At 50.6% G+C, this 26,259-nt stretch overlaps 2 protein-coding genes across 9 annotated transcripts; one reads left to right on the top strand and one right to left on the bottom strand.

Moving 5' to 3' along the window:
* The first annotated feature begins 33 nt into the window (after positions 1-33).
* On the top strand, positions 34-16,182 carry Aurka (aurora kinase A). 4 transcript variants are annotated; one of them, XM_006235675.5, is made up of 9 exons: positions 34-167; positions 2,155-2,201; positions 4,154-4,409; positions 7,800-7,854; positions 8,447-8,638; positions 9,326-9,464; positions 12,150-12,298; positions 14,577-14,751; positions 14,840-15,595. In XM_006235675.5, exons 2-9 carry the CDS (start codon positions 2,160-2,162, stop codon positions 15,023-15,025), a joined length of 1,194 nt encoding a protein of 397 aa, XP_006235737.1. In that variant the 5' UTR covers positions 34-167; positions 2,155-2,159; the 3' UTR covers positions 15,026-15,595. The 4 variants fall into 4 exon arrangements, with proteins under 4 accessions (XP_006235737.1, XP_038960322.1, XP_006235738.1 ...); XM_006235676.5 differs by having other exon boundaries at positions 115-245; NM_153296.3 differs by lacking the exon at positions 34-167 and having other exon boundaries at positions 14,840-16,182.
* Fam210b (family with sequence similarity 210, member B) lies at positions 16,094-26,259 on the bottom strand. 5 transcript variants are annotated; one of them, XM_006235677.5, is made up of 4 exons: positions 26,005-26,252; positions 20,013-20,182; positions 18,943-19,201; positions 16,094-18,795 (listed from the first exon to the last, which is right to left on the bottom strand). In XM_006235677.5, exons 1-3 carry the CDS (start codon positions 26,188-26,190, stop codon positions 18,985-18,987), a joined length of 573 nt encoding a protein of 190 aa, XP_006235739.1. In that variant the 5' UTR covers positions 26,191-26,252; the 3' UTR covers positions 16,094-18,795; positions 18,943-18,984. The 5 variants fall into 5 exon arrangements, with proteins under 5 accessions (XP_006235739.1, XP_063139486.1, XP_038960577.1 ...); XM_063283416.1 differs by lacking the exon at positions 26,005-26,252 and adding an exon at positions 25,388-26,003; XM_039104649.2 differs by lacking the exon at positions 26,005-26,252 and adding an exon at positions 25,388-26,003 and having other exon boundaries at positions 16,094-19,201.

Raw genomic sequence — 26,259 nt, 5'->3', positions numbered from 1 at the left:
AGTCGCGTTCAGGGTGAGCCAATCACAGAACGGCGTCGCTCCGGCTATAGCCAATCAGCTCTCGGAGGAGAGGGTTTAACTCCTATTTTAAAAGGAGAACCTTTGAATTGTAACGGCTGAGCTACCGGGATCGCTTGGAGACTTCGGTCGGAAGCAGGTTCTTGCCTGTGAGTAGGAAGGGGACCCGGTTGGTGAGGACGAGCTTGGTTGCTGCAAACCGAAGGGGAAGGTTGAGTGGCATCGGGGTAATGGACTGTCTTAGTGGGTTTGCATTCCGTTTAAGAAAGACCCAGACGGCTTTTTTCCTGGCTTGGGTTTAGGCTTTTGTGGGAATGGGGACCCAGACCGCCAGCTAACCGAGTAATTTGCAAACTGATGGTGGACGCGGGAACTGCGGCTTAGTGAGGACTGCTTCGGGTGGAGAGTCGGAGTCTAGGTCGAATCGAGTCCGCAGATGAACGGGAGTTCCCTCGTAGAGTGCCCAGGACTGGTGCTGCTCTCACCGCAGCCTTCTGAGCAGTTTACGTCGGGACTATTTGAGGGTCTGGTTCGCACCTTAGACCCGTTAAAGCCCAATTTGTAGAGTATCCCAGAAGCCCAAAGCTTGACCCCAGCACTGCCTTCATGACCCCCTTCCCGCTGTTTATTCCAACAGTAAGATGGTGGAGGCAGGCTCAGAAGTCAAAGGTCATCCTCAGCTACACAGTAGGTCCAAAAACCCAGCCTAAACTACATAGGACCCAGACTCAATATCCCCCCAACTCCTACCACACACAAACACCCCAAGTGTGCCTCAGCAGTCTGAGGCAGAAGGATAGCCTTGAATCTGAGGCCAGTCTCTCCGCTACAGTGTCTCAAAAGTGGAGCCTGTCTGGGAGTGTAGTTCAGTTAGTAAGGTCCTAGCACGTCCTGGGTCCCCTCCCCAGCACTTCATACATTGAGGATGGCGATGAATTTGTAATCCCAGCACTGAGGTACCGCAGGCAGAGGAGCAGGAGTTCAAAGTAATCTCCACCGTTTAGCATGTTCAAGGCCAGCCTGGGATCCAGGAAATTCTGTCTCAACCATAAACCTAAGGTTAGGTGTGGTCTCGCATTCTTTTAATCCCAGTATCTAGGAGGCAGAGGCAGGTGGAGTGAGTTCAAGGCCAGCCTGGTCTACATAGTGAGTTCCAGAACAGACAGGACTACACAGGGAGACTCTGTCTTAAAAAACAACAACAAAAAACCAAACCAAATAAATAAATAAAAAATCCAAACCTAACAAACAAAATCCTGGCTCTACTGCAGATACAGGAAATAGAAATCTGTTAGAATTCTCGACTCCGGTGTAGCTGTCATGGGAAAGCTAAAATGCAGGGCTGTTTATTAAAGCTGGCCTTGGGCCCAGGAGCTCCATTTCCTAACAGGCTTCTGGTGAGGTAGCTGCAAACTACGGTCCTTTGCTTAAGGCTTCTGCCTCCTGCCTAGTCTTCCGAGCCCAGCCTGCCGAGGCATGAGCAATTTTCTTACTTGTAGTCCATCTTTGAGCTGAACGGAACTGTCAAGGTCATTGGGTGTAGATGCAAGGTGGACTTGGACTTGGGAGAAATGAGGCCAAGCCATGAGGGTAGGAAAAGACAGCTAGCAAGGTGATAGAGAAACCTGTTCCACAGGAATGCGAGTGTGCAGCGGGGTACAACAGTGGGGGAAGCTGAGAGACTGGCAACACAGTGTGGTTTCAAAGGCCCAACGGGACTAGGCTTGGGAGGGAGAGAGGCTTAGGTAGGTAGTTCTGGACCTTTGCTGCTCCAAGGTAGGACCATGGCCTGCGGCAGCTGTGGTATAAATGGGGCTTTTTAAGTAGGAGGTCTTCCAAGCAGCCTGTGATGCTGAACATGGTATACTAAAGCAGAAAGAAGAGGCCCAAGAGGGAAGAGGAGGAGAGGGGGTGGCACGATGCAGGGAGTGTGGGAGGGAAGGGCCTCGGGGATGCACAGGGAATGTATCAGGCAATGGCATCCGCTCATCTCTTGTCAGTTTGCTTGTCTCCGGCTATGACAAAGGGTGTGCGGTGCAGAGGCCTGTCTGTCAGGGAGCCGTGACTGCTGAGTGTGACAAACACTTCAGAGCAGGTGGCTCCTTTTAAACAAAAGGCTCTTGTGTCTCTCTTCAGGTGACATGGACAGATGTAAAGAAAACTGTGTCTCTAGGCCTGTCAAGGTAAGTAGAATTCCCTGCATTCACAATTGCATTTTAAAAAGTTATTTATTTTATGAAAATGAGTATCTTCGTGCACACCAGAAGAGGGCATCGCATCACAGGTGGTTGTGAGTTGCCGTGTTGTGGCTGGGAATTGAACCTAGAACCTCTGGAAGAGTAGCCAGGACTCTTAATGGCTGAGCCATCTTTCCAGCCCCTACAATTGTACTTTTTTTTTTTTTCTTTGTTTCTTTTTTTTGGAGCTGGGGACCGAACCCAGGGCCTTGCGCTTCCTAGGTAAGCGCTCTACCACTGAGCTAAATCCCCAGCCCCACAATTGTACTTTTTAAGTGATGTGTACTTTGTTTGTGTGCACCCATGCATATGCCACTGTGGAGGTCAGAGAGCAAGGCTGGAGGGGGTCTCTGTCCTGTGGGTCTGGGCTCTACCACAGGTCCTTGGGCTTGGCTGTAAGACCTTAGTCACTGAGCAAAGCCGGACCGCTCCTGAGCATGTTGTTCTGACAATCGCGTTCTTCCCGCTGTGGCTTTGGGTGGGAACTGGAGGGCTCTTCTTGACCGTGCCTGGAGGCTTCCTGAGCCTCTGTTTCTGTGGGAGATGCCTTTGCCCTGGAACCTCATGTCCTCTGAGCTCATGGTGAATCCTGAGGCTCTCATTTAAGGAGGAGGAAGTCTCAGTTTCTCTGAGTGTGATGAGCGTGGACCTTAAGAGTTGAGACTGACAGAGTCTTCACAGGTAATCCAGTGGGGTAGTGATTGCTTCTCTAGGTGCCTACACTTGCTTCTTCTTTGTCCTTGTTTTCTATGGAAAACTCAATAGATTCTATGCATTTTAGTTTTGGAGATTACTTCCTAAAATATTTCTGTTGGGTGAGGCTCAGTGGGCACACCTTTAATCCAACATTTTAGGAGAGAGCAGCGAGCAGACTGAGATAGTGCCAGGCGTGAGTCTGGGACTGGTCAGTATTACACAGTGAGACTTTGTCAAATACGTACTCTGAAAGGGAAACCCAGGGAGTTTAACGAACTGTGATGATGGTCATAAGCCACGGAAACCCAGCACAACCTTACATTTAGACTGTTCTGCAAAATCGCTTGAGGGCGATCAGTCGCCAGTTCCATCCTTTTTCCTAAGCATAAAATCACCGCACGATTTGATAGGAAGTTTCATCACAGTGGAGGCGTTTGCCTCAGAACTCAGTGCTCCTCCTGCCTCAGCCTCAAGCACGATTTGATAGGAAGTTTCATCACAGTGGAGGCGTTTGCCTCAGAACTCAGTGCTCCTCCTGCCTCAGCCTCAAGCACGATTTGATAGGAAGTTTCATCACAGTGGAGGCGTTTGCCTCAGAACTCAGTGCCCCTCCTGCCTCAGCCTCAAGCACGATTTGATAGGAAGTTTCATCACAGTGGAGGCGTTTGCCTCAGAACTCAGTGCTCCTCCTGCCTCAGCCTCAAGTACTGGGTTACAGGTTGCCAGCTCCCCGGCCTCTGGGCTTACAGGTGTTTGGGGTTTCCATCGATTTACCGGAGCTTATTCCCGCGTGAGGTTAAGGAAGCAGGGCTTGAGTCGGCCAAGCCCTCCCTAGGGCACACGCACATTAACGTAGCTTCAGCCTCCTCCCTTTTACTTTATTTATTAAAGAGAGTTATTTATATATTTATGTCTGGTGTGGGTGAGTGTTTGCGTGCATGCGTGTGCCTGGGACTTGAGGAAGCCAGAAGAGGGGGTCAGGTCTCCTGGATCTGGAGTAACAGATGGTTGTGAGTCACCATGTGGGTGCTGGGAACCAATCCAGAGCCTCTGAGAGGGCAGTCAGTACTGCTACCTGTTCAGTCACCCCCGCCCCCCATTTCCATGTATTACTGAGTTTTGTTAGACTGCAAAGGAAACTTGGTTCTCGTTACCATCAGCCTTTCCTGAAGGCCACTTTCCCTGTCTTCTCTCCATCTCAGTCCACTGTTCCCTTCGGTCCGAAACGAGTCTTGGTGACTGAGCAGATTCCTTCTCAGCACCCAGGATCAGCGAGCAGTGGCCAGGCCCAGCGGGTCCTGTGTCCCTCCAACTCCCAGCGTGTCCCTCCACAAGCACAGAAACCTGTCGCAGGTCAGAAGCCAGTGCTCAAGCAGTTGCCGGCTGCCAGCGGTCCTCGACCTGCTTCCCGGCTGAGTAACCCCCAGAAGAGTGAGCAGCCACAGCCTGCGGCCTCGGGTAAGTGGGGTTGTCACTGCACTGGATGATCAAATGCATAGATTGGCGTTTATCCTTGATGTCCTGGTCTCTCTACCATGTTTGTTGAGGAGGAGGAAAAGAATGAGATGGGTGTCCGTGCATGCTCAAGTATAATGGTGTGTCTGGGCTCCTCCAGTGCTGGGAATGCAGGTGCCATTGCTGGGTCCCCAGGGCCTGGGAGGGAGGCTGAACTCAGATGGCACTGCCTGGAACTGTGCCCAGCATGGAGAGGAGAGTCAGAGGGGCCTTCCTGACAGGAGAGGAGAGTCAGAGGGACCTTCCTAAAAGGAGAGGAGAGTCAGAGGGACCTTCCTAAAAGGAGAGGAGAGTCAGAGGGACCTTCCTGACAGGAGAGGAGAGTCAGAGGGGCCTTCCTAAAAGGAGAGGAGAGTCAGAGGGGCCTTCCTAAAAGGAGAGGAGAGTCAGAGGGACCTTCCTGACAGGAGAGGAGAGTCAGAGGGGCCTTCCTAAAAGGAGAGAGTCAGAGGGGCCTTCCTGACACAGCTGGCAGAGCAGGTCAGAGTTGGCCAGGGGAGGTGGTCAGAGGAACGTTTCCTTACATGCCCAGGGTTACAAGTTCAGTCATAATTAGAAAATATAAGCAAACAGAACAGATTCTTATTATTACTAAGCCTGTAACTCCAACTTAGAGAATCTAAGAATGTCACCTCCAAAGCAAACACATTTGTTGTATGACAGACTGCTTTTAAGATGGCAGTGTTTGCTGTTGGAAAGGACTCCAGAGAAGAGAAGACACCTGACCCAGTCTCTGGGCAGCAGATACTAACACCTGACTTTGTTATATGTTTCATCATCTACACTATGAAGCAGGAAGAGCCCATTTCAGTCAGTGTATCTCTTTACTGAGTTTGATCCTTCAGGAGTGTACCCTGTATGACCCCCTATTTTCAAGCCACATTTTTAGAGACCTCTAAGCCTATACTAAAGAGACCTTGAATCTGACCTGTTCTCCTGGTTGGTCAGAGTTCGTCAGTTCCCTCTGTTTGCCCTGTATCAATTGTGCTGCTTGAGTTTGCTTAGGGGCAGAGACCCCAGGCAGATTCCGGGAGTAATGGCCTCATCTAGCTCTGCTTATCTATGCTTAGTGATCTCCAGGGCATAAGGAAGACTTCCAAACAGTGGCCAGGTAAAGTTAAGTTTAGGATTTTCCTAAAAAGGCTCAGGCATAGTTTTTCTCAGGAAGACATAAAAAGAATCATAATGTAGAAAGCCTCCAATGGTACAGCAACCATAATAATATGCAATACAGAGACCAAGCCCCGAAGGTGACTGTGGCTGTGCTAGCACAGGGCTGATGTTGGGTGTTGATTGTGATCGTTCGGCTGATGGTGGTGTGGGCAGAGCCTCTGCGATAGCCTTGACCTGCATTCTCTCAACCCTTGTAGTCACTGCGTGTAGACAGCCAGGTACTGACTCACTTACACAGAAGGGGCTACAACTCATTTGTTAACTTATCCCAGGACAACTCCAGAAAGGAGAGGTATGGGTGATCTGCCACTCTGTTTAGGGAGCAGATGCCAGACCATTGTACGATAAGACCTGAGAGGTGGGTTGGCAGGAGAGAGCTGTGGTTGTGTAAGAAGGGAGAGAAGTTAGGCCCGGCCTCATGGGGAAGTAGAACAGTGTGTACAAATAGGCCAAGGCAGACAGACAGTCTGTAGGAAACTCACTTAAATCCAGTCACAAAACAGGAAACCGGAGGGGCAGATGGCTGAAGCTTGTGTAGTATCCTGAGCGTCAGCGAGGGAGAGACGCACCAAGTGTGGAGGGCAGAGGAGAAGATGGAGATGAGGGAAGCCTGTGCTGCCCTCAAATCCCCCTCAGCTGGCCCACTGTCACTCTACCGTCCATTCTGATGTCTGAAACAGTAGGCTGGAGTGTATTTTGGGTGGCTTCTGGTTTTGAATCATATTTTGGGGTCATTGTAAGAAGAGTAACTTTTATTCACCTGAAGTAATTGTTGTTGTCTTGGAGGCTCTGTCTGCTAACCTAGGCCTGCTCCTGGAAGCTTCTAGCCTCTGTACAGTCTAATCTAGGCCTGCAGCCTCTGAGGCTTCCTGCTGAATAAGCTTACCTTCTAGCTCTCTCTGAACTCTCTTGGTTGATTTAACTCTGCTGTTCTGCCTCCAACTCCTCTTCAAGCTGACTGACTCCATCTGGCTTCTCTCAGTTTCTTACTGAATTGCTCTGCTTGGCCTCATACTAATGTTCTAATCTTCTGGTTTTTCATTCTCAGCTTTTTCTGTCTGTCTTCACCTGTGTCTAGCTTGTTTGCTCTCTGTAGAACTGTCCCAGTAAACTGCCTCTTCCCTCTCTCTCTACCTCTCCCTCCCCCTCCCTTTCTCTCTCAAGTAGCTTCCCTTTCCTGTCTCTTCTCATGAGAATTGGGCAGATCCTATTCTGTCAAGTCTTTCTCTGATTCGTCATTGTCACTCAGACATCATTTTCAAACATGGCTGCAAACTAACTTTACCTTCATTGTTTGGCATTAAAGGCATGTGCTAAGGAGGAGTGAGCCACATCACAGCTAGACACTTGTTTTTCCCAGTAAGTAACACAATCTTGGGGTTTAGAGGATGATGAACTATCCTGCAGAGGTCAAGGTCCTGACCCCCAGCAGTGGTGATGTTATGATGTGAGTGGAGATAATGAATCATGAAGGGGAAACCAGTTTGGACCTGCGTTCCCAAAGCCTGAGTGGAGCTGTCTAAGTCTCTCGCGTGGGCGGCACCTGTGGTCCCTGTGGTGTAGGCTGTGGTGCATGCTCTTGACTTAGAGGCTTCTATTTTCCTCTGGCTTTGGAAGGAGGGTGATTGCTTGTGTTTGTTCCCACGTTGATAAAGTCATCTGAGGCAGCAGGTGGAGACGGTGACAGTGGCAGCTGTGCATGGGGCTGCTGCTGCTCTCCGTGTGGAAGCTCTTCCTGAGGAAGGGCTGGGAGGGAGGACCTGCTCACCTCATGTCCACTCTAGATCCTGAGACCCTGAGTGTGCGGCGGGAGTCGGGGTATGGCTCATGCTTTAGTAGTTTTCGCTGTGAGGAAGCCGAGAGCCCAGGTTTAGCATTTTGGTGATGATGGTTGTCTGTCTGTCTGTCTGTGTTCATGTTTTGTTGTTGTCGGGGGTTTTTTGTTCTTTGTTTTGGTTTTGGTTGTTTTGTTTTTTGAGACAAGGTCTCACTATGTAACTGTGTAGCCCTGGCTGGCGCTTCTGCCTCCTGAGGTGAGCGCCGCCATGACCCACTATGGACTCATTCTAAGATTCGTCTCTTCATAGATTTTCTCTTTTCTTTTTCAAAAGAATTTTATTTAGTTGCTCTAAAAACAGTATTTTAACTTATTTTCTATAGGAAATAATTCTGAAAAGGAACAGACATCCATCCAGAAAACTGAAGACTCAAAAAAGTAAGCTTGCTTTCTCTCCCACCAGAACACTCATCTGGCTGTGGTCCACTAATCTTCACGCCATCATCAAACCTGCCAGGGGCTCAGAATTAGTTCGTTTTATTTCCCTAATTATTTTTTTCATATAAAATTTTTGTTAAAATTTAAAAAGTAGCAAGAAAAACCATACAGTAAACGATGCTGTAATTCCGTGAACTCGTACATGATTGGGTAGTCGTTTGGAATGGCCTGTTGTCTCTTCCCTGCTTCCACCAGTGACAGTGGCTCTATGTTTCCCACCAGACTGACTCTTCACCCCACAGTCTGTTAGCACCGCTGGGGATGCTGGGAGGAGGTCCCCATATGGTCCTGATAGGGTGTCCTGTCCAGGACTGTTGCTGTCCTGTGGTGGTGAGGGTGGCCAGTCAGTCTGTCCTGGACCAGAATGCTGCTGTGTCCTAGGAAAGTTGGGTTCTGAAGTTTGTGGCTCATTCTGGGGGTTTGGGGTCGATGCCCATTGAGGGCACAAACTGAATGTCGTCTGAGCAGACCAGGTAGGTTCATGGTCCATGGTTGGCGATTTCTTATTTTAATTGTTCACATTACTTTGTAGAAGGCAGTGGACTTTGGAAGATTTTGACATCGGCCGCCCACTAGGAAAAGGGAAGTTTGGAAATGTCTACTTGGCGAGGGAGAAGCAAAGCAAGTTCATCCTGGCTCTGAAGGTGCTGTTTAAAGTACAGCTGGAGAAGGCAGGTGTGGAGCACCAGCTCCGGAGAGAAGTGGAGATCCAGTCCCACCTGCGGTGAGTGGTCCTCCCGGGAGGAGCTGGGGAGCCGGACAGCGCCCCACCCAGCTTGCCTCAGGCCACCACGGGAATGGTTGAATCTGACATTTCCATACACATAGGTGATGTGGCCCCCAGGAAACACTGCTCAAGGGCTTAAAGTGAGCAGTGTGCTTGGGCTTGTTCAGCAGGAGGGGATTTGAGAAAGACTGGATGAATCGGTGGCTTTGGTTTTCCCTTTTTGCTTTCCGTGTTTCCAAGTTTGACACAGGTGCCAATCCTAGGCTCTGGTGTCCTCCGCTTGTCTGGCTTGCTTGCCATCACCTGGCAGGGTGCCGACTGAAGCAGTGAGTGGTGCTACTTGGCACCCACGCACTGCCACCCTGTCTGCTGTGGGTGCTTGTCCTCCTCCTGCACAGAAGCACTTTCCTCCTCAACACGCAGAGAGAGACTGGTGTCAGCCGACACTTCCCACTAAGAATAAAGATGTCTAAAAGGAGCAGTGAGAACTAAGTTTAAGATCTGCTTGTATTTCACGTCCATGTGGGCAGATGGTTAAGGTGTCTTTTTCTTGGCTGGGCTCAGATCTGGGTTCAGACCTCGTGTGTGTTCTGTGACACCTGTTGTCTTTATTTCTTGAGGGGTCAGCAGTCCCTGCTGGACTGGCTCTGAAGCCAGGTGTCACAGTTGTTGTTTCTGTTGCAGGCACCCCAACATCCTCAGGCTGTATGGGTATTTCCATGACGCCACCAGAGTTTATTTAATTCTGGAATACGCGCCCCTTGGAACAGTATATAGAGAGCTTCAAAAACTCTCCAAGTTTGATGAGCAGAGAACAGCTACCGTAAGTGCTCACCCTCCCTCGTTCTCCTAATGTGCCTTCTTGATGGTGGAGTTGGCCTGCGTTCGGAGAAGGGGCTTCACAGGATCAAATATTTGAAACAGGAAAGTCAAGGCAGCTTAGTTGCCTCTAGACGGTTATTGGCGAGCTTGAGCTCTAGCGTGTGCGTGCGCGCGCGTGTTTTTTTGAACACAGTTTCTGGTTCCCACACCTTATTTCTCATACTTTCTTTATAACTAAGCGATCCTGGCGCGTGACTGGTGTGCTAAAGCCCACTCTTCAGAGAGCTTCTGTGTTCTTTGTGACCAGAAAGGGTGTGGGTATGAGAAGATCTTGGTTTAAAGTGTGATTTTGTCACGTCACCATTGTGCATTTGTAATGTAATGCTCCCTAGGTGGTAAGCTAGTTTCTTGGGTGGCCTTTGTCCTTCTACCTAAAGTCAGTGTCCGCCTTCCCATGCTGGCCTCTCACAGCCAGTAAGCATGCTCTCCCCGGGAGAGCATGGCGTGTGACTTATTTGGCGCTGTGTGACAGGAGACCCCTCCTGCTGTAGTCTTTTAGGTTTATGTCATCCGTGTGGATATTTTGCTTGCTTTTTTCTCTGTTCCCATAGGCCAGAGCAGGGAGTCAGATTCCCTGAACTAGGGTTTTTCAGATGGTTGTGAGCACCCATGTAGGAGCTGGAAAGTGGATCTGGGTCCTCTGCAAGGGGAGCCAGTTTCCCTGTCTGTAACTTGAACTGCAGAGGACTTGTTTTGTGTTTGGCCAGCACTGCTTTATTGTGTCCCTGGACGCTCTTCCTGGTTTCCACATAAACCACCACTGCGGGGCTTTTGGCTGTGTGTGCTTTGTTCTGGTGCCGAGTACTGGCCTCATTTTACTTGCAGGCCTGGTCCTAGAAGCAGCCATTTCTTCCTTAAGGATCTCGGCTCCTTGGTGGAGAGTGTTACTAGAACTAAGGACTCCTGGGAGCTCTCGCTGCTGGGATGTTGTTGCTTCTAGGTCTTCAGCTGGGGAGAAGGATCATGCGTGTGTTTAGTGACCAGTATTCGTCCGTCTTGAGCTCATCCATTGTGTGTGGGACATTGTGGACACCCCCCTTTTTGGACTTCACTGTACACTGCACCCCAGCAGCACCCACTGCCTCTCTTTGCTATGCATTCCAGTGTGCCTGGGTCTCACTGTGGGCCTGTGCCATTTGGTGACAGTTTGTCATTCCACACAGCACTCCTCGGGCACTTGCTGCCATGGTTTTGGGCATCAGTGTTTCTGACAGGTAGTCATCTCTCTGTGTTGGTCTGTTGTTTCCAGGGCATGTGACATTGGCTATTTGCCATTTATGCCTTGTCATTAGATGCCTGTATATCTCTTCCTCATTGTTGTGTTGTAGTTCCCTTAGCTCCTGTCCTGTGTGTCCTTCCTGCAGGTGTCTCCTCCCAGTCTGAGTTCTCCCTCTCCCAGCTCCTGCCCTGTGTGTCCGTCCTGCAGTTGTCTCCTCCCAGTCTGAGCTTTTCCCTCCTCCCTTCTCAAGGTGGTTTTTGGCTTCTTGTCCTTAAAGCACGGCAGTTTACTTTTTTTTAAAACCCTGTCTGCTTCCTACATGTTGGAATTAAAGGCTGCCATCATGCCCACCTGACTTGACAGCAGCCCCCATTAATTGGCCATTAATAAGAAATCATATCACTGGACTGTCTTGACCAGTCATCCAAGTACTGGTCTGGAGACTTTATCATATACAGCTTGGCCTTAGCTTGGGCTTGCTCCTGACTAGCTTGTACAGCTTACACGGGCCCACTTTTACTAATCTGTGTTGTGCCGCACGACTGCGTCCCTCTTATGCAACCAGTCCTGGTGCCTGTTTCTTCCTCTGCTTCTGACTCGAGAGCCCCCCACACTCAATACTTTTATTGAGTTCCTGTCTCTGCCTGGAAGTCCCGCCTGTCCTTTCCTGCTTTGCCATAGGTCGTTTGGTTCTTTATTAAAGCAATTAGAAGGATGATGGAGAAGAATGTTTATAAAGCATTGAGACAGCGATGCTTCATAAACAACAATACCAAAGCCTGATCTTGTTCTCCTTTTGGGAAAGCAAAGGTTTTTTGCCAATCATGCCTTGTTACACTAGAGCTGAGGTGGTTCGTGCATGCTGAGTAAGTGGCCACCACTGAAGTCCACCTCACCCCAAGTCTGGGGAGGCTCCACAGGAAGCAAATAGAAAGACGGGTTTGCTGGAAAACGCTCACCACTTTCTGTCTTTTCGTACTTACCTTTCATGTCGATTAAAACTTAACGGAGTTATCCTGAGTGTCCTGCTATGGGATGCAAAGCAGACCTCGGGGCTGGCAATAGATTCCTCAGATCTGGAGGCCGGGAGCTCAAGGTCTGCACCTGGTCAGGGCCGTTAAAATGTCTAAAGATTGCTGAAGCGTTCCATTGCTAGCTGTGCAGTTCTGTAAGTCAGTTTACAGCCAGTGCCTTCCCTGCCTCTCAAGATTTCATTACTCGTGCAAGCATCGTGTTAGCTTGGCCCTGAGAGAGTCTGTCGATCTGTATCTGCTATGCAGACTCACCCCTTTTTTTGCTTCAAGACCTGGAAAGAAACACACTAGTCTATGTTGGATCAGCTTTGAGTTGCCCGACTGCCTTACATGAGCCTGACCCCTGAGCCTCCTGTGCTCTTTTTCTCAACAGTACATCACGGAGTTGGCGAATGCTTTGTCCTACTGCCACTCAAAGAGAGTCATCCACAGAGACATCAAGCCAGAGAACCTGCTGCTTGGCTCAAATGGGGAGTTGAAGATCGCAGACTTTGGGTGGTCTGTGCATGCTCCGTCTTCCAGGTATGGCATTGGGGTTAGCAGAAGCCCAGGGGTTGGGCGAGCACTGTTAACTAAATGCTAGTCCAAGGGTCTTGGCTGACTAGGAACATTGGAGCGATCTAGACCTGATAGAATTCTTTCTGTGACCTGGGCTCTGGCACTCTGGCTTATGATGCTGAGTGTCCCTAGAGTGTAATGGAAGAGGACAGTGAACTAAAAGAGAAACGGGCCTGTACTGCAGGGACTTGAACCTTATAGGGATGGGGGTGTGGGTAGAGGGCGAACAAAGCTGGCACCAGTGGTGTGGGTGCAGCCAGCTCTGGGGATGCCGGTGTCCTGGGTCAATCAGTGGCTATAAAGGTTCCCCTTATAGTGGAGACAGACATTATCTAATGCAACAATTCAAAAGTAGGCACACTTCAACTCCGAATAGAGTTGGGTCTGAATAGCCTTGATAATTCATGCAAATGGGGGGGGTCTTAAAGTGTGTGTCTGTTGTCAAGGCATTGCCAGCTTCGGGGACTCCTTTTGAGTCAGGGTGTCTGTCTGACTGTCTCTCCTGAACTTGCTTTATATCTCTAGCAGCACTGGGGCGGGCTGCCTGTTACCCAGTGACACAAGCGTGAGAGTTGCAGGTGTCATAGGGCTGTCTGAGTAAGCAGGACTATAGCCTGCCTAGTGGTGACACAGGATAGAGACAGCTTGCAGGTTTCAGGGGAGATCGTAGGTGTGAGTCTTGTCAGCTATTCCAACAGCCTCAAGTTCAGTCCCCATCATAGCTAGCTGCCTGGCTATTGGGGACCACCTTTGAGAATCCATCCCACAGTAGCCTCTGCTGTCTGTTCCTGGTTGGTTCCAGCTTTTGTTTTCAAAACCCAAATGGATAGAAAATGCAGTGGTGGTGGTGGTGGTGGCGGCAGCGGCACAGAGGTCCACAGCCCCACTCTAGAGCCCTGGACATTGGTGATGACACTGTGGACATATAAAGTCAGTTGTGACATCACGATATGATGTCTCAGTGTGTGCTCCCTAAGATGGAGATGCTATCCCTACGATAGGGTACTGTGCCCTGTGCACTCACCACCATTGTGACCTCTCAGGAGGTTAGCACAATTCTTAATAAATAGCTAATATTTAGTCCATACTCTGATTTTTCAAGTTGTTCATGAAATCTTATAGCTGCTTTAAAATTGGAACTCACACACACACACACCCCTCTCAACAGAAGGTAAGAGGGAAACATAACCAAGCCCTGTGTGCTGGTGTGTCCTTTAATCCCAGCACTTGAGAGGTGGGGAGGGACCTCAAGCTCAGGGCTGGTCTGCTAAGATTGTCTTAAAAACAGGACTCGGTGCTGGGTATGGTGGTGCACTCACGCCTGTGATCCCAGCAGCAAGAAGACTGGGGCCAGAGAATGCCTGCTTGGAGCAGAGTCTGGGCTGCAGAGCAAGACACTTTGAAAAAATAAACAAATGGGCTGGAGAGGTGGCTCAGGTGTTGAGAGCACTGGAGGCTTTTGCAGAGGACCTAGATTCAGTTCTCAGCACCCACATGGTGCCTTACAACTGTCTGTAACTCCATTTCCAGATCTGACATTCTTTTTCTGGCCTCCTTGGACACGATAAACATCCATGTACACAGACAGACATGCAGGCAAAATACCCATACGTTGTAAAATAAAAATACAATCTTAGACCCTAACCCAATAGAGCCAAAGGACTGGAGAACCCGGTGAAGCTCCATAAAACGTGGCTGCTGCTTTCATTCTGTAGGCTCTTCCCTTTTCAAGACTTCTCTGTCTCCCCATAAATGAAATAATCTCACGCTGTAGCCCAGGTTGGCTTTGAACTTCCGTCAATCCTCCTGCCTCATCCTGCCAGATGTTGGAATTACAGGTATGAGTCAGTACACCAAGCCTAAAATGGTGGTGTTACGTCACTGAGAGCGCATGTGGAACCCCAAAGTGTATTTACAGAACAACACTGTATGTACAGCAGCTTTGTCATTGTTTTCTGAGATACCATCTTGCTTCAAAGCCCAGACTGGCCTCCAGGATTCACGGTCCTGTTAGCCTCAGTGGTGTTACTGGGGTGAGAGGAGTTGCCACTTCCCTGGATTTCCCTGGAGCTCCTGGAGTTGGATGGGTCTGGGGAAGTTTGGTGCTAGCGTGTGGTCTTACGTGCTTCCCTCTGACCATTTAGGTGGGCACCTGTCTGAGAGCACTGGCCCGCCATAGGGAGGGCTCATGTCACGTCACCACGTAGTATGTCTGTGTCAGCCCCAGCCTTGTCTGTTTTAGGAGAACCACGCTGTGTGGCACCCTGGACTACCTGCCCCCGGAGATGATTGAAGGTCGGATGCATGACGAGAAGGTGGACCTCTGGAGCCTGGGGGTGCTCTGCTATGAGTTCCTAGTGGGGATGCCTCCTTTTGAGGCACACACTTATCAGGAGACCTACAGAAGGATATCACGGGTGAGCGCTGCTGTCAGGCTTCTTCCGAGGGTGGTGTTTATTCGTGCATACCTCTGACCCACGGTTCTTTTTATCATTTATTCTGTAGGTTGAATTCACATTCCCTGACTTTGTGACGGAGGGAGCCAGGGACCTCATTTCAAGACTGTTAAAACACAACTCAAGTCAAAGGCTAACACTAGCGGAAGTCCTTGAGCACCCTTGGATCAAAGCTAATTCTTCAAAACCTCCGACTGGCCACAATAGCAAAGAGGCAACTAGCAAATCGTCTTAGGGAATCTGGAGCCATGGGCATTGTGCAACTAACTGTGAGAAAGGTCCCATTGAAGCCGCCCAGACCATCATCGCTGCCCTCAGGGTGCCTTGCTGAGCAACTAGACCTTGGCCTTGCACCCAGGAAGCCCCGCCTGTTGCCCAGCCCCTAAGAACCATGCTGCTTTTTCTGATGTAATCTGGAAGGAAGGTTCCACTGCAACTGTCCCCCCCGGCCTATGCTCCAAGGTGTGGGGGTCTCTGTGGGAAATTACCAGTGATCACCTGTGTCTTAGCCTCCAAGTGCCAGTGTGTGTGTAACTTATTGGGTCACCAGGCCTGGAAAAGCTGTTGGAATGGATATGTAATCTTTTAGTGTCAAAATAAAGATTTGTATAGACTGTTTTTAAGGGACACCCATTCAAGGCCCTCCTGTTTTAAGCCTTCTGAAGCCCATGTGGGGTTCAGATCCTCAACCACTGTTCTAGAGCCTGTGCTTGGGACCTGCCTCAGGTGTTTCTGGATGTTAAAGGCTACTTTTTATGTTGTTCTGTCATGTATGCAACTTGTTAAATGTATAACTATAACACCTGCCTGGAGTCCATGGCTAATCCTTTGAGCATCTCTTCACTGCTGGCTCACCATGGGCAGCCGCCGTGCCTTTCTGACCTGCTGGATGTGCTCCAGTGCTATCTGTCCATCAACCAGAGGGGGACTTGGAATTAGACAAACAGGCTTTTATGGCCAACTTGGGATAGATGTCAGATGACTGGAAATGCGGGTGCCCAGGGCTAAATGTCATGCCAACTGGACCACCATCATGAAGTGGAGAACATGCTTGAGTGGAACTGCAGAGGCCCTCCAGTTGGGACAAGTGGCCTTTGGTCCCTGGTCCTGTCCTAAACTAACTGGCTTTGTTGAAGTAGCAACTGCCCAGCTGCAGTTAGGTGTGAGGTGGTTGAGGGAAGGAAGCCGAGCACGGGACACTGCCTGCTCTGCTCATGCTCTGTGAGTGTTGTTATGTGCAGATGACTGACACATTCCCACCGTGCTCTTCCAGTGATGGCTTACCAGATGACAGACCACACGCTTTTACAAAGATTTTTATTTGGTTCACAGACGAAGCCATTCACTTGGTCTGCTTAAAAAAGTAGAGACACAATGATTTACATCTTAAAATAGTTTCCTTGCTCCAGTTCTACTTAAAGATAGCACAGGAGCAGATCCGCTCTGCTTGTCTTGCTGGTTTATAGGGTGCAACTCATCCTCCTGGGTTCTGGCTGCTGGGTACAGGGCTGAGAGTGGGGTTAGGTTTGGAAAAAACATGGCTGTGGGTAGCACGAGTTGGCTTTTGTTGTGTTTCTTTGCATAGGTGTTAGGAGCCGAGAGCAGCTAGGGTGAGGATCCAGAGCCGGAAGCTAACGAGGCTCTTTGAACACAGGCTTGACAGTCCCCATCCTGTTTGCCTGCCACTGGCCTGGGGCATCTTGCTTAGCTTCGAGGAAGTCCTAGGAAATAGTTTCTGTAATGCATCCTGATTTGAAATCAGTGAAAGTGTTTTGGCAGTGGGAAAATAACAATCCCACTTCAGAGATCTCACAAACGGAAAATTTGCCTCGCAAAAACTCCTTTAAACGCTAACTGAGACAAATGATTCCGTGGGCAAGGAGACTGTCAGCCAGAGCTCTGTAAAATGCATTCTGCTAGTTAACAGTTCTTTCCTTTGTCTTCTGGCTGTCAATGCAATTTGAAAGGAATTGTGAGCAAGAGAAACGAATGCAGTCCTCTCCACCATGCAGCTGAGCAGACTTCAAAGTTCAAACACAAGCTCCCTGGGGGAGCTATAGACAGACAGGGTATGGTTGAGGGGAAGTTCTTATTTTAGATACCAGAGGACAGGCAGAGGCATCTGAAGAGTTCAGAGAGCAGACTGAATGTGGCCAGGGGTATCTGTGAGAGGGGAGACTAGCACAGGGTAGAGAACAGGACAGAGGAGAAGAGCCGAGAGGCCAGCTGGGTTATAAGGACAAGTAGCTGGGCTGGGGGCAGTTTAGGGTAGAGGAGGGGACAAGAAGGGCCAGAACTCTGAAATGTGTATCAAGCTCTTGTGATACCAGAGTGCCTTTAATATGGTGCCGCATGGAAGAGCCCTGTGTCCCTTCTGCCAGAAGTAAGGGAAATGACTCCACTTGGTAGAGAGAACCAGTTTCACAAATTCCTGAGAAATGCTGTCTTTTTCATCTAACCACCAGAAATCCTATAATCCAGTGAACCTGTTTCTGGATATTTGGACTGCCTTGGGGAAATGGGAGTTTGCTCTGGATCTGACAGAGGAAGTGCCCCCATGTCAGCCCAGCCAGAGGGGAAGAAAGCTTGAGTGACCAGAGCTAATTCCTGCTCTGACTGCTCCTGACTTCCTGGAGGAGGAAGCCCCTACTTGAGTTTCTAGTCTAACCTCCCTCTACACCAGCGGTTCCCACCCTTCCTGATGCTAAGCTCTTTAACTCAGTTCCTCATGTTGTGGTGACCCCGCCCCCAACCATAAAGTTATTTTCATTTCCATCTCACAGTTGATTTTGCCACTGTTCTGAATTGAGATAGAGTCTTGGCAAAGGAGTTGCAACCCACAACTTGAGAACGGCTGCCACTCATGAGCTGGTGGTCCTGGGTTCTCTAAGGAAGCAGGCTGAGCAAGCCAATAAGCGGCACCCTCCATGGCCTCGGTGTCAGCTCCCGCCTCCAGGTTCCGGTGCTCACTGTTCTTGACGAACTGTTACGGGACTGTGAGTTTGGTCACGGTGTTTCATCACAGCAACAGAACCCTAATTAAGACATCTCTCTTCTCCTTAGCTTGTATTATTTCTTGGTTTCTTTACAGTTAGAACAAGTAATATCCCTCCCAACCCCCGAAGTGGTACAAATATTTTTTTGCATCCGATTAATTCAATTAAAAAATTCAGTGGTCCATTGTAAACACATCAGGTCTAGAATGCCTCCAGTTTCCTAAGTGGATTGTCTAAGAAAGTGAGGATGCTTTTAGCATCTATGTCAGTATCTGAGGGCCCCAGAATATGGGCATCAGGAGTCCAGTGATGATATTACAGCTGGGCGGCGTTTCTCTATTTGACAATACTGCCCACTGTCAGTGAAATTTCAGACATACAGTCCCATCCCATCCAGTCTCGAAGACGCTCCGGAGTTGATGAAGCACACGGGAAGTCCTTGGCCTGCTTCCCTCAAAGCAAGTGTTCTGAATGTCAAGGGCTTGATGTTAATGTGGATCATGATTATGGAGGGCTAATTTTCACCTCATTAATTGTAGCGCTGGCAACTGTCTGCTGAACACTGCATATTAAACTGCAGGCTGCTGCCAGAGGAGGCAGGCTTTGAAAAGCCAGCAAATTAACCACTGCTTTTTAAGAACCTAAGCAAAGGTTAGCCCCCCCCCCCGGGGGGGCTTTGCAGATAGCATTTCTGTCCCACTGACCTAGAGGAACAATTTGCAGGCAGTCCCCATTTTGTGCTGGGGATTGAATTTGAGCCGTCTTCTGTGCCAGGTGAGGGCTCTAGGACTAATGACCACAGCCCTCTCTTCACTGGTAAACAAGAAGTCACAATCTTACAGACTGTTAAGCTGACCCTAAACTAAGTAGCTCAAAGCAGCCTTGAACTCGAGATCCTCCTGCCTCGGCCTCCAAGAGCAGCTGGCTTTACTGGCCTGCACCACCAGGCCTGGCTGTCAACTCATTTTGATGCCTTGGTGACATTTTAAGTCACGCGTACATGGTGGCTCTGTGAGGAACAGCATTTAAAAAAAAAAAAAAAAAAGTAAGACACCAGATGTTCGCTGGTAAAAGTCAGACCAACCCATAGGGAACATAGCAATTAGCCACTGACCCCCCCCCACCGGGAAAAAAAAAAAAACAAACCGAAAACCACCTTGCAAACAACCCAAATCCTGCAGATGAGAAGAAACCGGCTTCAAGGCTTGGCGGCTGGAGGTTTAAAGAGCCCGACGCTGCGGAAATATCTGACCAAGAAGGGCACGGAGACCAAGGTGATGCTGATCCTCACGGGCGCAAACAGCTTGTGGACGGCGTAGGCCACCACGAACGTGCTGGTGCCTGCTGCCATTTTGGACTGCACCAACGACTCCTTAAAGCCAAGCTTAAGCAGGATTGCAGACATGTCTATGCCACTGGGGGTGGGGGAGGGGTGGGGGGGAGACAAAACGTTACAGCAGGGATTAAAGGAAGGAATTGAGTTGTTAACAGTATTTTTACTTTTTATTTAAAAAAAAAAAAAAAAAACCCTTACAATTATCATGTGTGTGGGTGATGCTCGAGCCACGGCCTGTGTATGGAGGTCAGAGGGCAACAGAGGTCAGAGGTCAGGAGTCAGTTCCTTCCATTGTGGGTTCTAGGACTGAAACCCAAGCTGTCGGGCTTGTTTGGCAAGCGTTTAACCCGCTGAGCCGTCTTGCTGGCCCAGATGGGCTATATTTTTAAAATACAGAATAATACAAGGAACTAGGTGAGTAGTTTCAGCAAGTGAAACAAAATCCCCAACCCCAAAACAATAACAAAATTCACCCACACTTTAGCTTCCCTTTCTGCAGGAAAACAAAACGAAATGAAAAAATGCTTCTGAGACTGGGTCCCATGGAGCCCAAGCTGGCTCAAATTCTATGTCGCGAGAATGGATGACCTGGAACTGTGCAACCCTCCTGCCTCCACCTTCTGAATGCTGGGATTACAGGTGTGGCTGATGCTGTTTGAGGAATGGAACTCAGGGCTTTGTGAACGCAGGGCAAGTGATTCTACCCACTGGGCTGCACCCCCAGCATGGCCGCCTGCCCTCCCTCCCTCTCTCCCTCCTGTTGTTTGTAGACATGCCTCTGGGTGAAGCCCAGGCTGCCCTGGGACTTTTGGTCTCAACTTCCCAAGCACTCGCAAGTGTGAGCTACCACACCCAGCCACAAACGATAATGAACACCATCGAAAACGTACCTGGAAACAATCGTGTAAAATATCCCCAAGGAGACCAGTGAGATCCCGATGTGCAGCGAAACGCCCACGGCCCCGTATTCTTGGAAAACCTTCTTCAGCTGCTGGGATTTGCTTAGCTTTTTCTCTGTGCTGGTGGCACCGCTTCCTGGATCAGTGGTTCTGTTGGGCGCCTGGGCACGGATGAAGGGGAGGTCAGGTTGGTAGCTGTCACTGGCTTTTACCCTTATCTGACCTGTGAACCCCTGCCTCCCTACTCAGATGTCAGTTACCACCACTCCCACGAAGCCAACTAGGTTAGCATAAGAGTGGCCCGGGAGATGTCCGGGTCATCTCCCAGCTCAGAAGGACTTGGCAATGGAATCTGGCCACGGATGTTGGGATGGGAATGGTAACTTGGATTTGACTGGGTGGCCCAGTGAAAACATATAAGGGTCTTTAGAAGGGAAAGGAGCGGGCAGAATTGGAATCCAAGGGGAGGGGGCGTTAGGTGCCCTTTGATATGTGGGTGTGGCCGGGGGTGGGTCAGGAGGACATCAGAAGCTACAAGAAGCAGGATGTGGATTCTGTAGGGTTAGGAACCGCCCTGGAACTTCAGGAAGCAAACTACCTCCCCTGTCACCTTGACCTGAGCCCAGTGAGGCAAGGTTTGGACTTCTGACCTCTAGCAGGGGAGCTAATAAACGTGTTGTGCACCAGAGGAGCGACACAGGTTTGCTATCAAGGGCAAAAGTGTGATACTTGATCAGAATAACTTCAGGACACCTCTGGGTAGGTCTGTGAGAGTATTTCCAAGCGGGTTAGTATTTCCAAGCGGGTTAATGGAGGAGGGAAGACACACCATGAATGTAGGAGGCACCATTCCCTGTACAGGGCTCTGGTGCTGAATACAAAGAAGAAAGCTAGCTGGGCACCAGCGTTGATATCTCTCTGCTTTCTGACTGCAGATGCAATTGAACTGGCTGTTCAACACCCCCATGACACCACCAAGATGGAGACGTCTCAAAGCCTGGGCCACGATGAGCCCTTCTTCCTGATGTTGCTTTTGCACAATATATTTGGTCACAGAAACGAGAAAAGTGGCTAAGGTGACAGTTCAGACCATCCGAAGAATCTGTGGACTGAGCACACAACTCCAGGTCCGCACTATCCTGGGAGGGGAGTAGGGCTGGAACAGGATGGAGCTCAAAAGCCATGCGCCTTCACTGAGACCGGAAACACGGTAAGGCAGGCTGGTTCCTGGACAAAATACTGACCAGGGTGTGGAAAGAAATTAGCCACACTGTAGCAATCCGTGTGTGTGTGTGTGTGTGTGTGTGTGTGTGTGTGTGTATGTATGTCTGTGTGCGCGCACGCACATGCATTTGCGTCACAGTTTGTACTTGGAGTAGGACGACTTTGTTGAGTGGATTCTCTTCCCTTTGTGTCTGTGTATTTACTTTTCTGCTGCTGTAATAAAACACTATGACCAAAAGCAGGCTGTGAAAGTGTTCGCTTGGGCCCACGGCTCCAGACAGATGAGCCCATCCTGGCGGGAAGGCTCGGCAGCAAGTGGCAGACTTAGTGGTGGGAGCCGGAAGCTGAACAAACCGGAAGTGAGGCAGGAACACAAACCCAAAGGCCACTCCCACTAACAGGCTGCAACCCGGAACTGTGAACAGAACAGCGCCACCAAAAGAGACCAAGTGTTTTAAATGCCAGAGCCTGTGGGGACATTCTCATTCAAACCACACAGCGGGAATAGGGTTGCCAGGTGTGCAAGGCAAGAAGGGTACCTGCCAAGCCATCTTGCTGGTCACATGTGGCGACCTTAACATGGACCGGATAATCTTCTGAGTCTGCGAAGTTTGGGACAGAAAACAGGGATCCCAGCCACACTTGGATTAGACAAAGTACAGCTCCCTCCCCCCCGCCCCCAGGAAAATGCTTTAAACCAAAGGGCTTTATTCTTACCCATTGGGGCAGCCACCTGCTGCAGCTCTGGGTTCTCACTTCCTACTTGTGGGATAAGGCTCAGCACCCTCCCTCCCGTGTCCCTCGACAGCCCCAGGTGCACCAGTGCTGCTTTCTGCGGTGGCTCACCGGTGGCCAGCTAGAGGGCTCTTCTGTTTGTACCTAGGCCTGTGAGCCCAATCTTGATTTTTGCAGATCTGGGAAAAGGCCTGAAGACTGGGCCTTGCCATCATTTCTGGAGGTGCCTGGAAAGTCATCACTAACTTAGAGAAGAAAGCCCTGGCTCACCTGGCCTCTGTCCTGGCCCTGCTAACACATGGGGTGCTACAGGGATGGAGTGTGTCCGAGTCCATCTCACATGTCGGACAGAAATGCCAATGTTACCTCCCTCAGGAGTCCCCTCACTGTAGCCTTCAAGTCCTAACCAAGCAGTACCTCCATTAGGTTTTTCAAGGTCCCCCTCTCTAATTGTAATATTTATTTGTTTAACGGGTATGGGTGTTTACCTGCATGTGTGTATATCTGTGTGCCATGAACATGCCTAGTGTCCTTGGAGGACAGAAGGCCTCGGATCCTCTGGAACTTGAGTTACAGACAGTTGTGAGCTGTCCTGTGGGATTTGGGAATTGAACCCAGGTCCTCTGCAAGAGCAGCCAGTGCTCTAAACCATCAGACCATGTCTCCAGCCTACCCCCCTCTCCAAAGCAAACAAATGTCTGGTTCTAATGTTTGCTCCCTCAGCCTGGTAGAAGCTGCTGTTTATTTTCTGGCTGGAAGTCTGGCTGCCCTTCTCATCTCCTTTCTGGGCCAGAAGGCCTTTTGCCAAACCTGAGAGTGTGAGACAAAGGGGGCCTCAGCAGAAGACAGCTGTGGCTGCTCTGGGGCATGGAGACTGGGCCATAACTGAGATTGCCTGGGCCAAGTGTCAATGGGCGTTTTTGACTGACACTGGCCTAGCAGAGGTGCAGACACTGGGAGGGTCTGCAGATTGTCCTATCTGCTTAGCCACACCATCTGCAGCCCGGGGGCGGGTGGGGGGGGGAATTCCTTATCAGTAAGAACCAGAGCCCCTGTAAGCATTTCAGTTGGGGAGTGCATGCCTCCTGGAGGGGGCGTGGCAAGGGCTGGCCACTAAAAGAAAGCAGTGGCAGCTTTTCTACCTATCCTCCAGGGCCAGAATGTTCTGGAAAAGTCTCTCCTGTAAGGAATGACCACTCTTGCAGGACATGAAGGACCATGCAGTTTTCTCCCAAGCCCTAGTTTAAAGAAGCTAAAGCGAAGGCGTTCACAAGAGCGAGCGCAAGCAATGGGGCACTGGCAGACACCCTTTCTCCACAGGTATTGCTGCTCGCTACCTGCAAGGGCTCCGGACCGCCCTGATCGTGGGACACTGACACGCCTCTGAGCGCTCAGGCAGGGATGCATCTCGGCGGCAGAAGGCTTAGCATGTGCAAAGCTTCGATTTTCTAGCACAGTATAAAACCAGCTTGGCCGTATAAACCTAGAGTCCCCGCCCTTTGGAGGTGGGGGCAGGAGGATCAGAAGTTCAAGCTTCTCAAGTTGAAGGCTAGCCTGCTTGGGATACAGGAGGCGGTGTTTCACAACAACCAGAGGAAGCCGGATTAGGAAAGGGGTGGGAAGGTCGGTCGCGTTGATCCCTCGGTGTGCTCCGGTTCATTTGATAAGCACCACATGTGCTGACTTTGTCCCGGGCAGTGTTCCGAAGGCCATGGAGATCTTAGTTCGGGGAATCCTCACAACATCCCCAGGAACAGAGGAGGATCCGCAAAGCTCGGGGTGGGGGTGGGGGGTGGGGGGGATGGGGTTGGAGGGATGGGGGTGGGGAGGGATGGGGCGGTGGGGAGTGGGGGCAGGGGGTGGGGAGGGCGGGACGGGGGGGGGGAGCACATAGCTCAGGGCGGCACGGCCCAATCTCAGTCCCAGCATGGCGCCTTCTATATCTCTTCTGGGTCAGAGTGTTCCAGAGCAGGGGACTGTGCCAAAAATCAGACGGACAGACCTCTAAGGAGGCCGACTTTAGGGAGCAGAGGAGGACGAACAGTGAAATATTAGGGAGGAGACAGACACACCTAGACAAGCAAGGAGTGAGTCAGGAGGGATGCTGCTCATTAGATAAGGGAAGCCAGCAAGCCACTTGCATACGAGCTCCTCCCCCCGCCCCACCCCCCCTCAGGGTCACAAGTGGAGGCCTCCACTCACTAGGTCTAAGTGACCCTGAACCATGTGCTGTGAAAGGGCAGGCTTCTTGTGCGAATCCCCCCCCACCCCCCAAGCACAGTGCAGTCGTCCTTGCTGTAGGCACGAGGTCGGCCTGTCATTCAAGATACTTGATTTACTGTCTAGAACATTTGGAGACCCCAGCTGGCCTCCCAGTGTAGGCAGCCAGGTTGGAGATGGAGTGGGATGCTGGACTGAGGCCCAGGGGCAGGCCCTTCCCCCACGGCTGGCTTCTTCAGGAGTGTCTTTTGTTCTAACCTTCTGTTAAGGTTCTGATCCCACTCTGATTCTATGTATCAAGCAGCAGCAGTACAACTTCTGCTCTTGGGCTCTGGAGGCCCTGGGCGGCGTGTACTGACACAGATGACAGCAATCGCAGTGTCCCCATGATGTGCCAGATGCTAGCTAGCATGCTATCTCTTATCACATTCACCCTCTGGGAAATGTTACTTAGTAACATCTCATTTTACAGACATGAAAAGGGGATAGCATTTGATCAAAGTGACTGACTTAGCAAGCAGAGACATGGATCCTAGGAGGCTCAGACCAGACTTATCCTTGCTGTAAACACACACCTGTCAAGACAGTGTGCATTTAGGGTTAGAATTAGCAGGGGCTGGGGATTTAGCTCAGTGGTAGAGCGCTTACCTAGGAAGCGCAAGGCCCTGGGTTCGGTCCCCAGCTCCGGAAAAAAAAAGAATCAAAAAAAAAAAAAAAGAATTAGCATTAGGGTTAGTTTTAGGGTTAGGGTTATTAGCGTTAGGGTTAGTGTTACTGTTAGGATTAGCATTAGGGTTAGGATTAGCATTAGTGTTAGGCTGCCAACAGGGCTGATAGTGGCAGAACAAGTCAAGAGGTTGTACCAGATTGTGAAAGCAGCAAAGATCTGGGCGCCAGAGAAGAGACAGTATGGGACTGGTGGGAGGAACACCACCGTTGGTCAGGGAAGACTTTCTGGAGGAGAAGGAAGCTATGCTATGCCCTGAAGAATCACCAGGAAGCAAGGTACGTCCTGAGCATCCTGCTTTGTGCTCAGGAGCAGAGCTGAGACCAGTGTCCTGTCTGTCAGGCAGAAGAGGAGAGGGGAAGTCCATCCATGTTTGTGAGAGGCACCCAAGAAAAGGGACCAATCAATCCCCTTGGCTACTTACTGAAAAGCTACAGGAGCAGACAGTACTCAGAACTACCTGATTCATGGCGGTGGTCTTCCAGACTCCTCCAGACCTTGAGGCTTCTGTTCTCGAAACTACTACTTTTTTTCAAGAGACCTACTTGAGATGCGCGGCTGTCTGAATGGAAGCTAGTTTTCACTCTTAGCACTCAGGGAAAGTAACCACAACGAAACGAAACGGGGTGCACTGGCTGCTCTGAGCCTGCTCCTCCAGCTAGATAAAAAGGGCGGAGCAAGGAGCACCGGCACCCCGCGATGCCGCCCCTTGGGCCCAGTGCCCAGGCCTGAACTGAACTTCAAAAGGAACAACTCCAGGGGCCGGCTTGGAAGTTCATATCGAGTTCAGGCCCCTTGCGATCGGCTTGGTAACGCCACTATTCTGGCTTTCAAAACCAGAGCTCGGCGGGCGACTCCATGACCTTGGGCAGCGCACCATACCACTCCCAAGCCTCAGTTTCTCCGCTGCCAATTAAAAGAGATTTTTCTCGGATTCTAGGAATCAGAGAACTCCGGAACACCGGAGGTGACCCATTTAGGGCAGGTGCAATGTAAAAAATGTCGATTGGAGCTGGCCCTGACACGGCGCTCCGGTCACTTGGGGATGAGGGTCGGAGTGGGTGTAGAGAGCCTTACCTGGAGCCTGAGACAGTCTCCGCGGGCCGTGCGGAGCAGCCTGGCGTCCGGACCCGGGCGGGACAAGGCCACGGCCCAGAGCGGTGGAGTACAGGAGGTGGCGGTTCCCAGGAGCCAAGGGGGCGGGAGCCGCAGCCGGGCGCCCACTCTTCCCGCCGGGCCAAGCAGCGCCAAGAGCCCGGCCATGGCGCGCCGCGAGCGGTGCCCACTCAGGAACCAGCCCCAGCACAGAGCGGTGGGCGGGGCCGGGGCCTC

The sequence above is a fragment of the Rattus norvegicus genome, chromosome 3 (assembly GCF_036323735.1).
Source record: "Rattus norvegicus strain BN/NHsdMcwi chromosome 3, GRCr8, whole genome shotgun sequence".
Taxonomy (NCBI): domain Eukaryota; kingdom Metazoa; phylum Chordata; class Mammalia; order Rodentia; family Muridae; genus Rattus; species Rattus norvegicus.
The sequence above is the reverse complement of the archived record's forward strand: the minus strand, read 5'-3'. Positions and strand labels throughout refer to the sequence as shown.

Excerpts from the sequence above, each read along its gene's own strand:
- Fam210b (XM_006235677.5), bottom strand. The coding sequence starts at position 26,190 with ATGGCCGGGCTCTTGGCGCTGCTTGGCCCGGCGGGAAGAGTGGGCGCC. Across the intron at positions 20,183-26,004 it reads GAGACTGTCTCAGGCTCCAG|GCGCCCAACAGAACCACTGA; the intron begins GTAAGGCTCTCT and ends ATCCGTGCCCAG. Across the intron at positions 19,202-20,012 it reads TTTTACACGATTGTTTCCAG|TGGCATAGACATGTCTGCAA; the intron begins GTACGTTTTCGA and ends CCCCACCCCCAG.
- Aurka (NM_153296.3), top strand. The coding sequence starts at position 2,160 with ATGGACAGATGTAAAGAAAACTGTGTCTCTAGGCCTGTCAAG. Across the intron at positions 9,465-12,149 it reads ATGAGCAGAGAACAGCTACC|TACATCACGGAGTTGGCGAA; the intron begins GTAAGTGCTCAC and ends TTTTCTCAACAG. Across the intron at positions 14,752-14,839 it reads CCTACAGAAGGATATCACGG|GTTGAATTCACATTCCCTGA; the intron begins GTGAGCGCTGCT and ends TTTATTCTGTAG.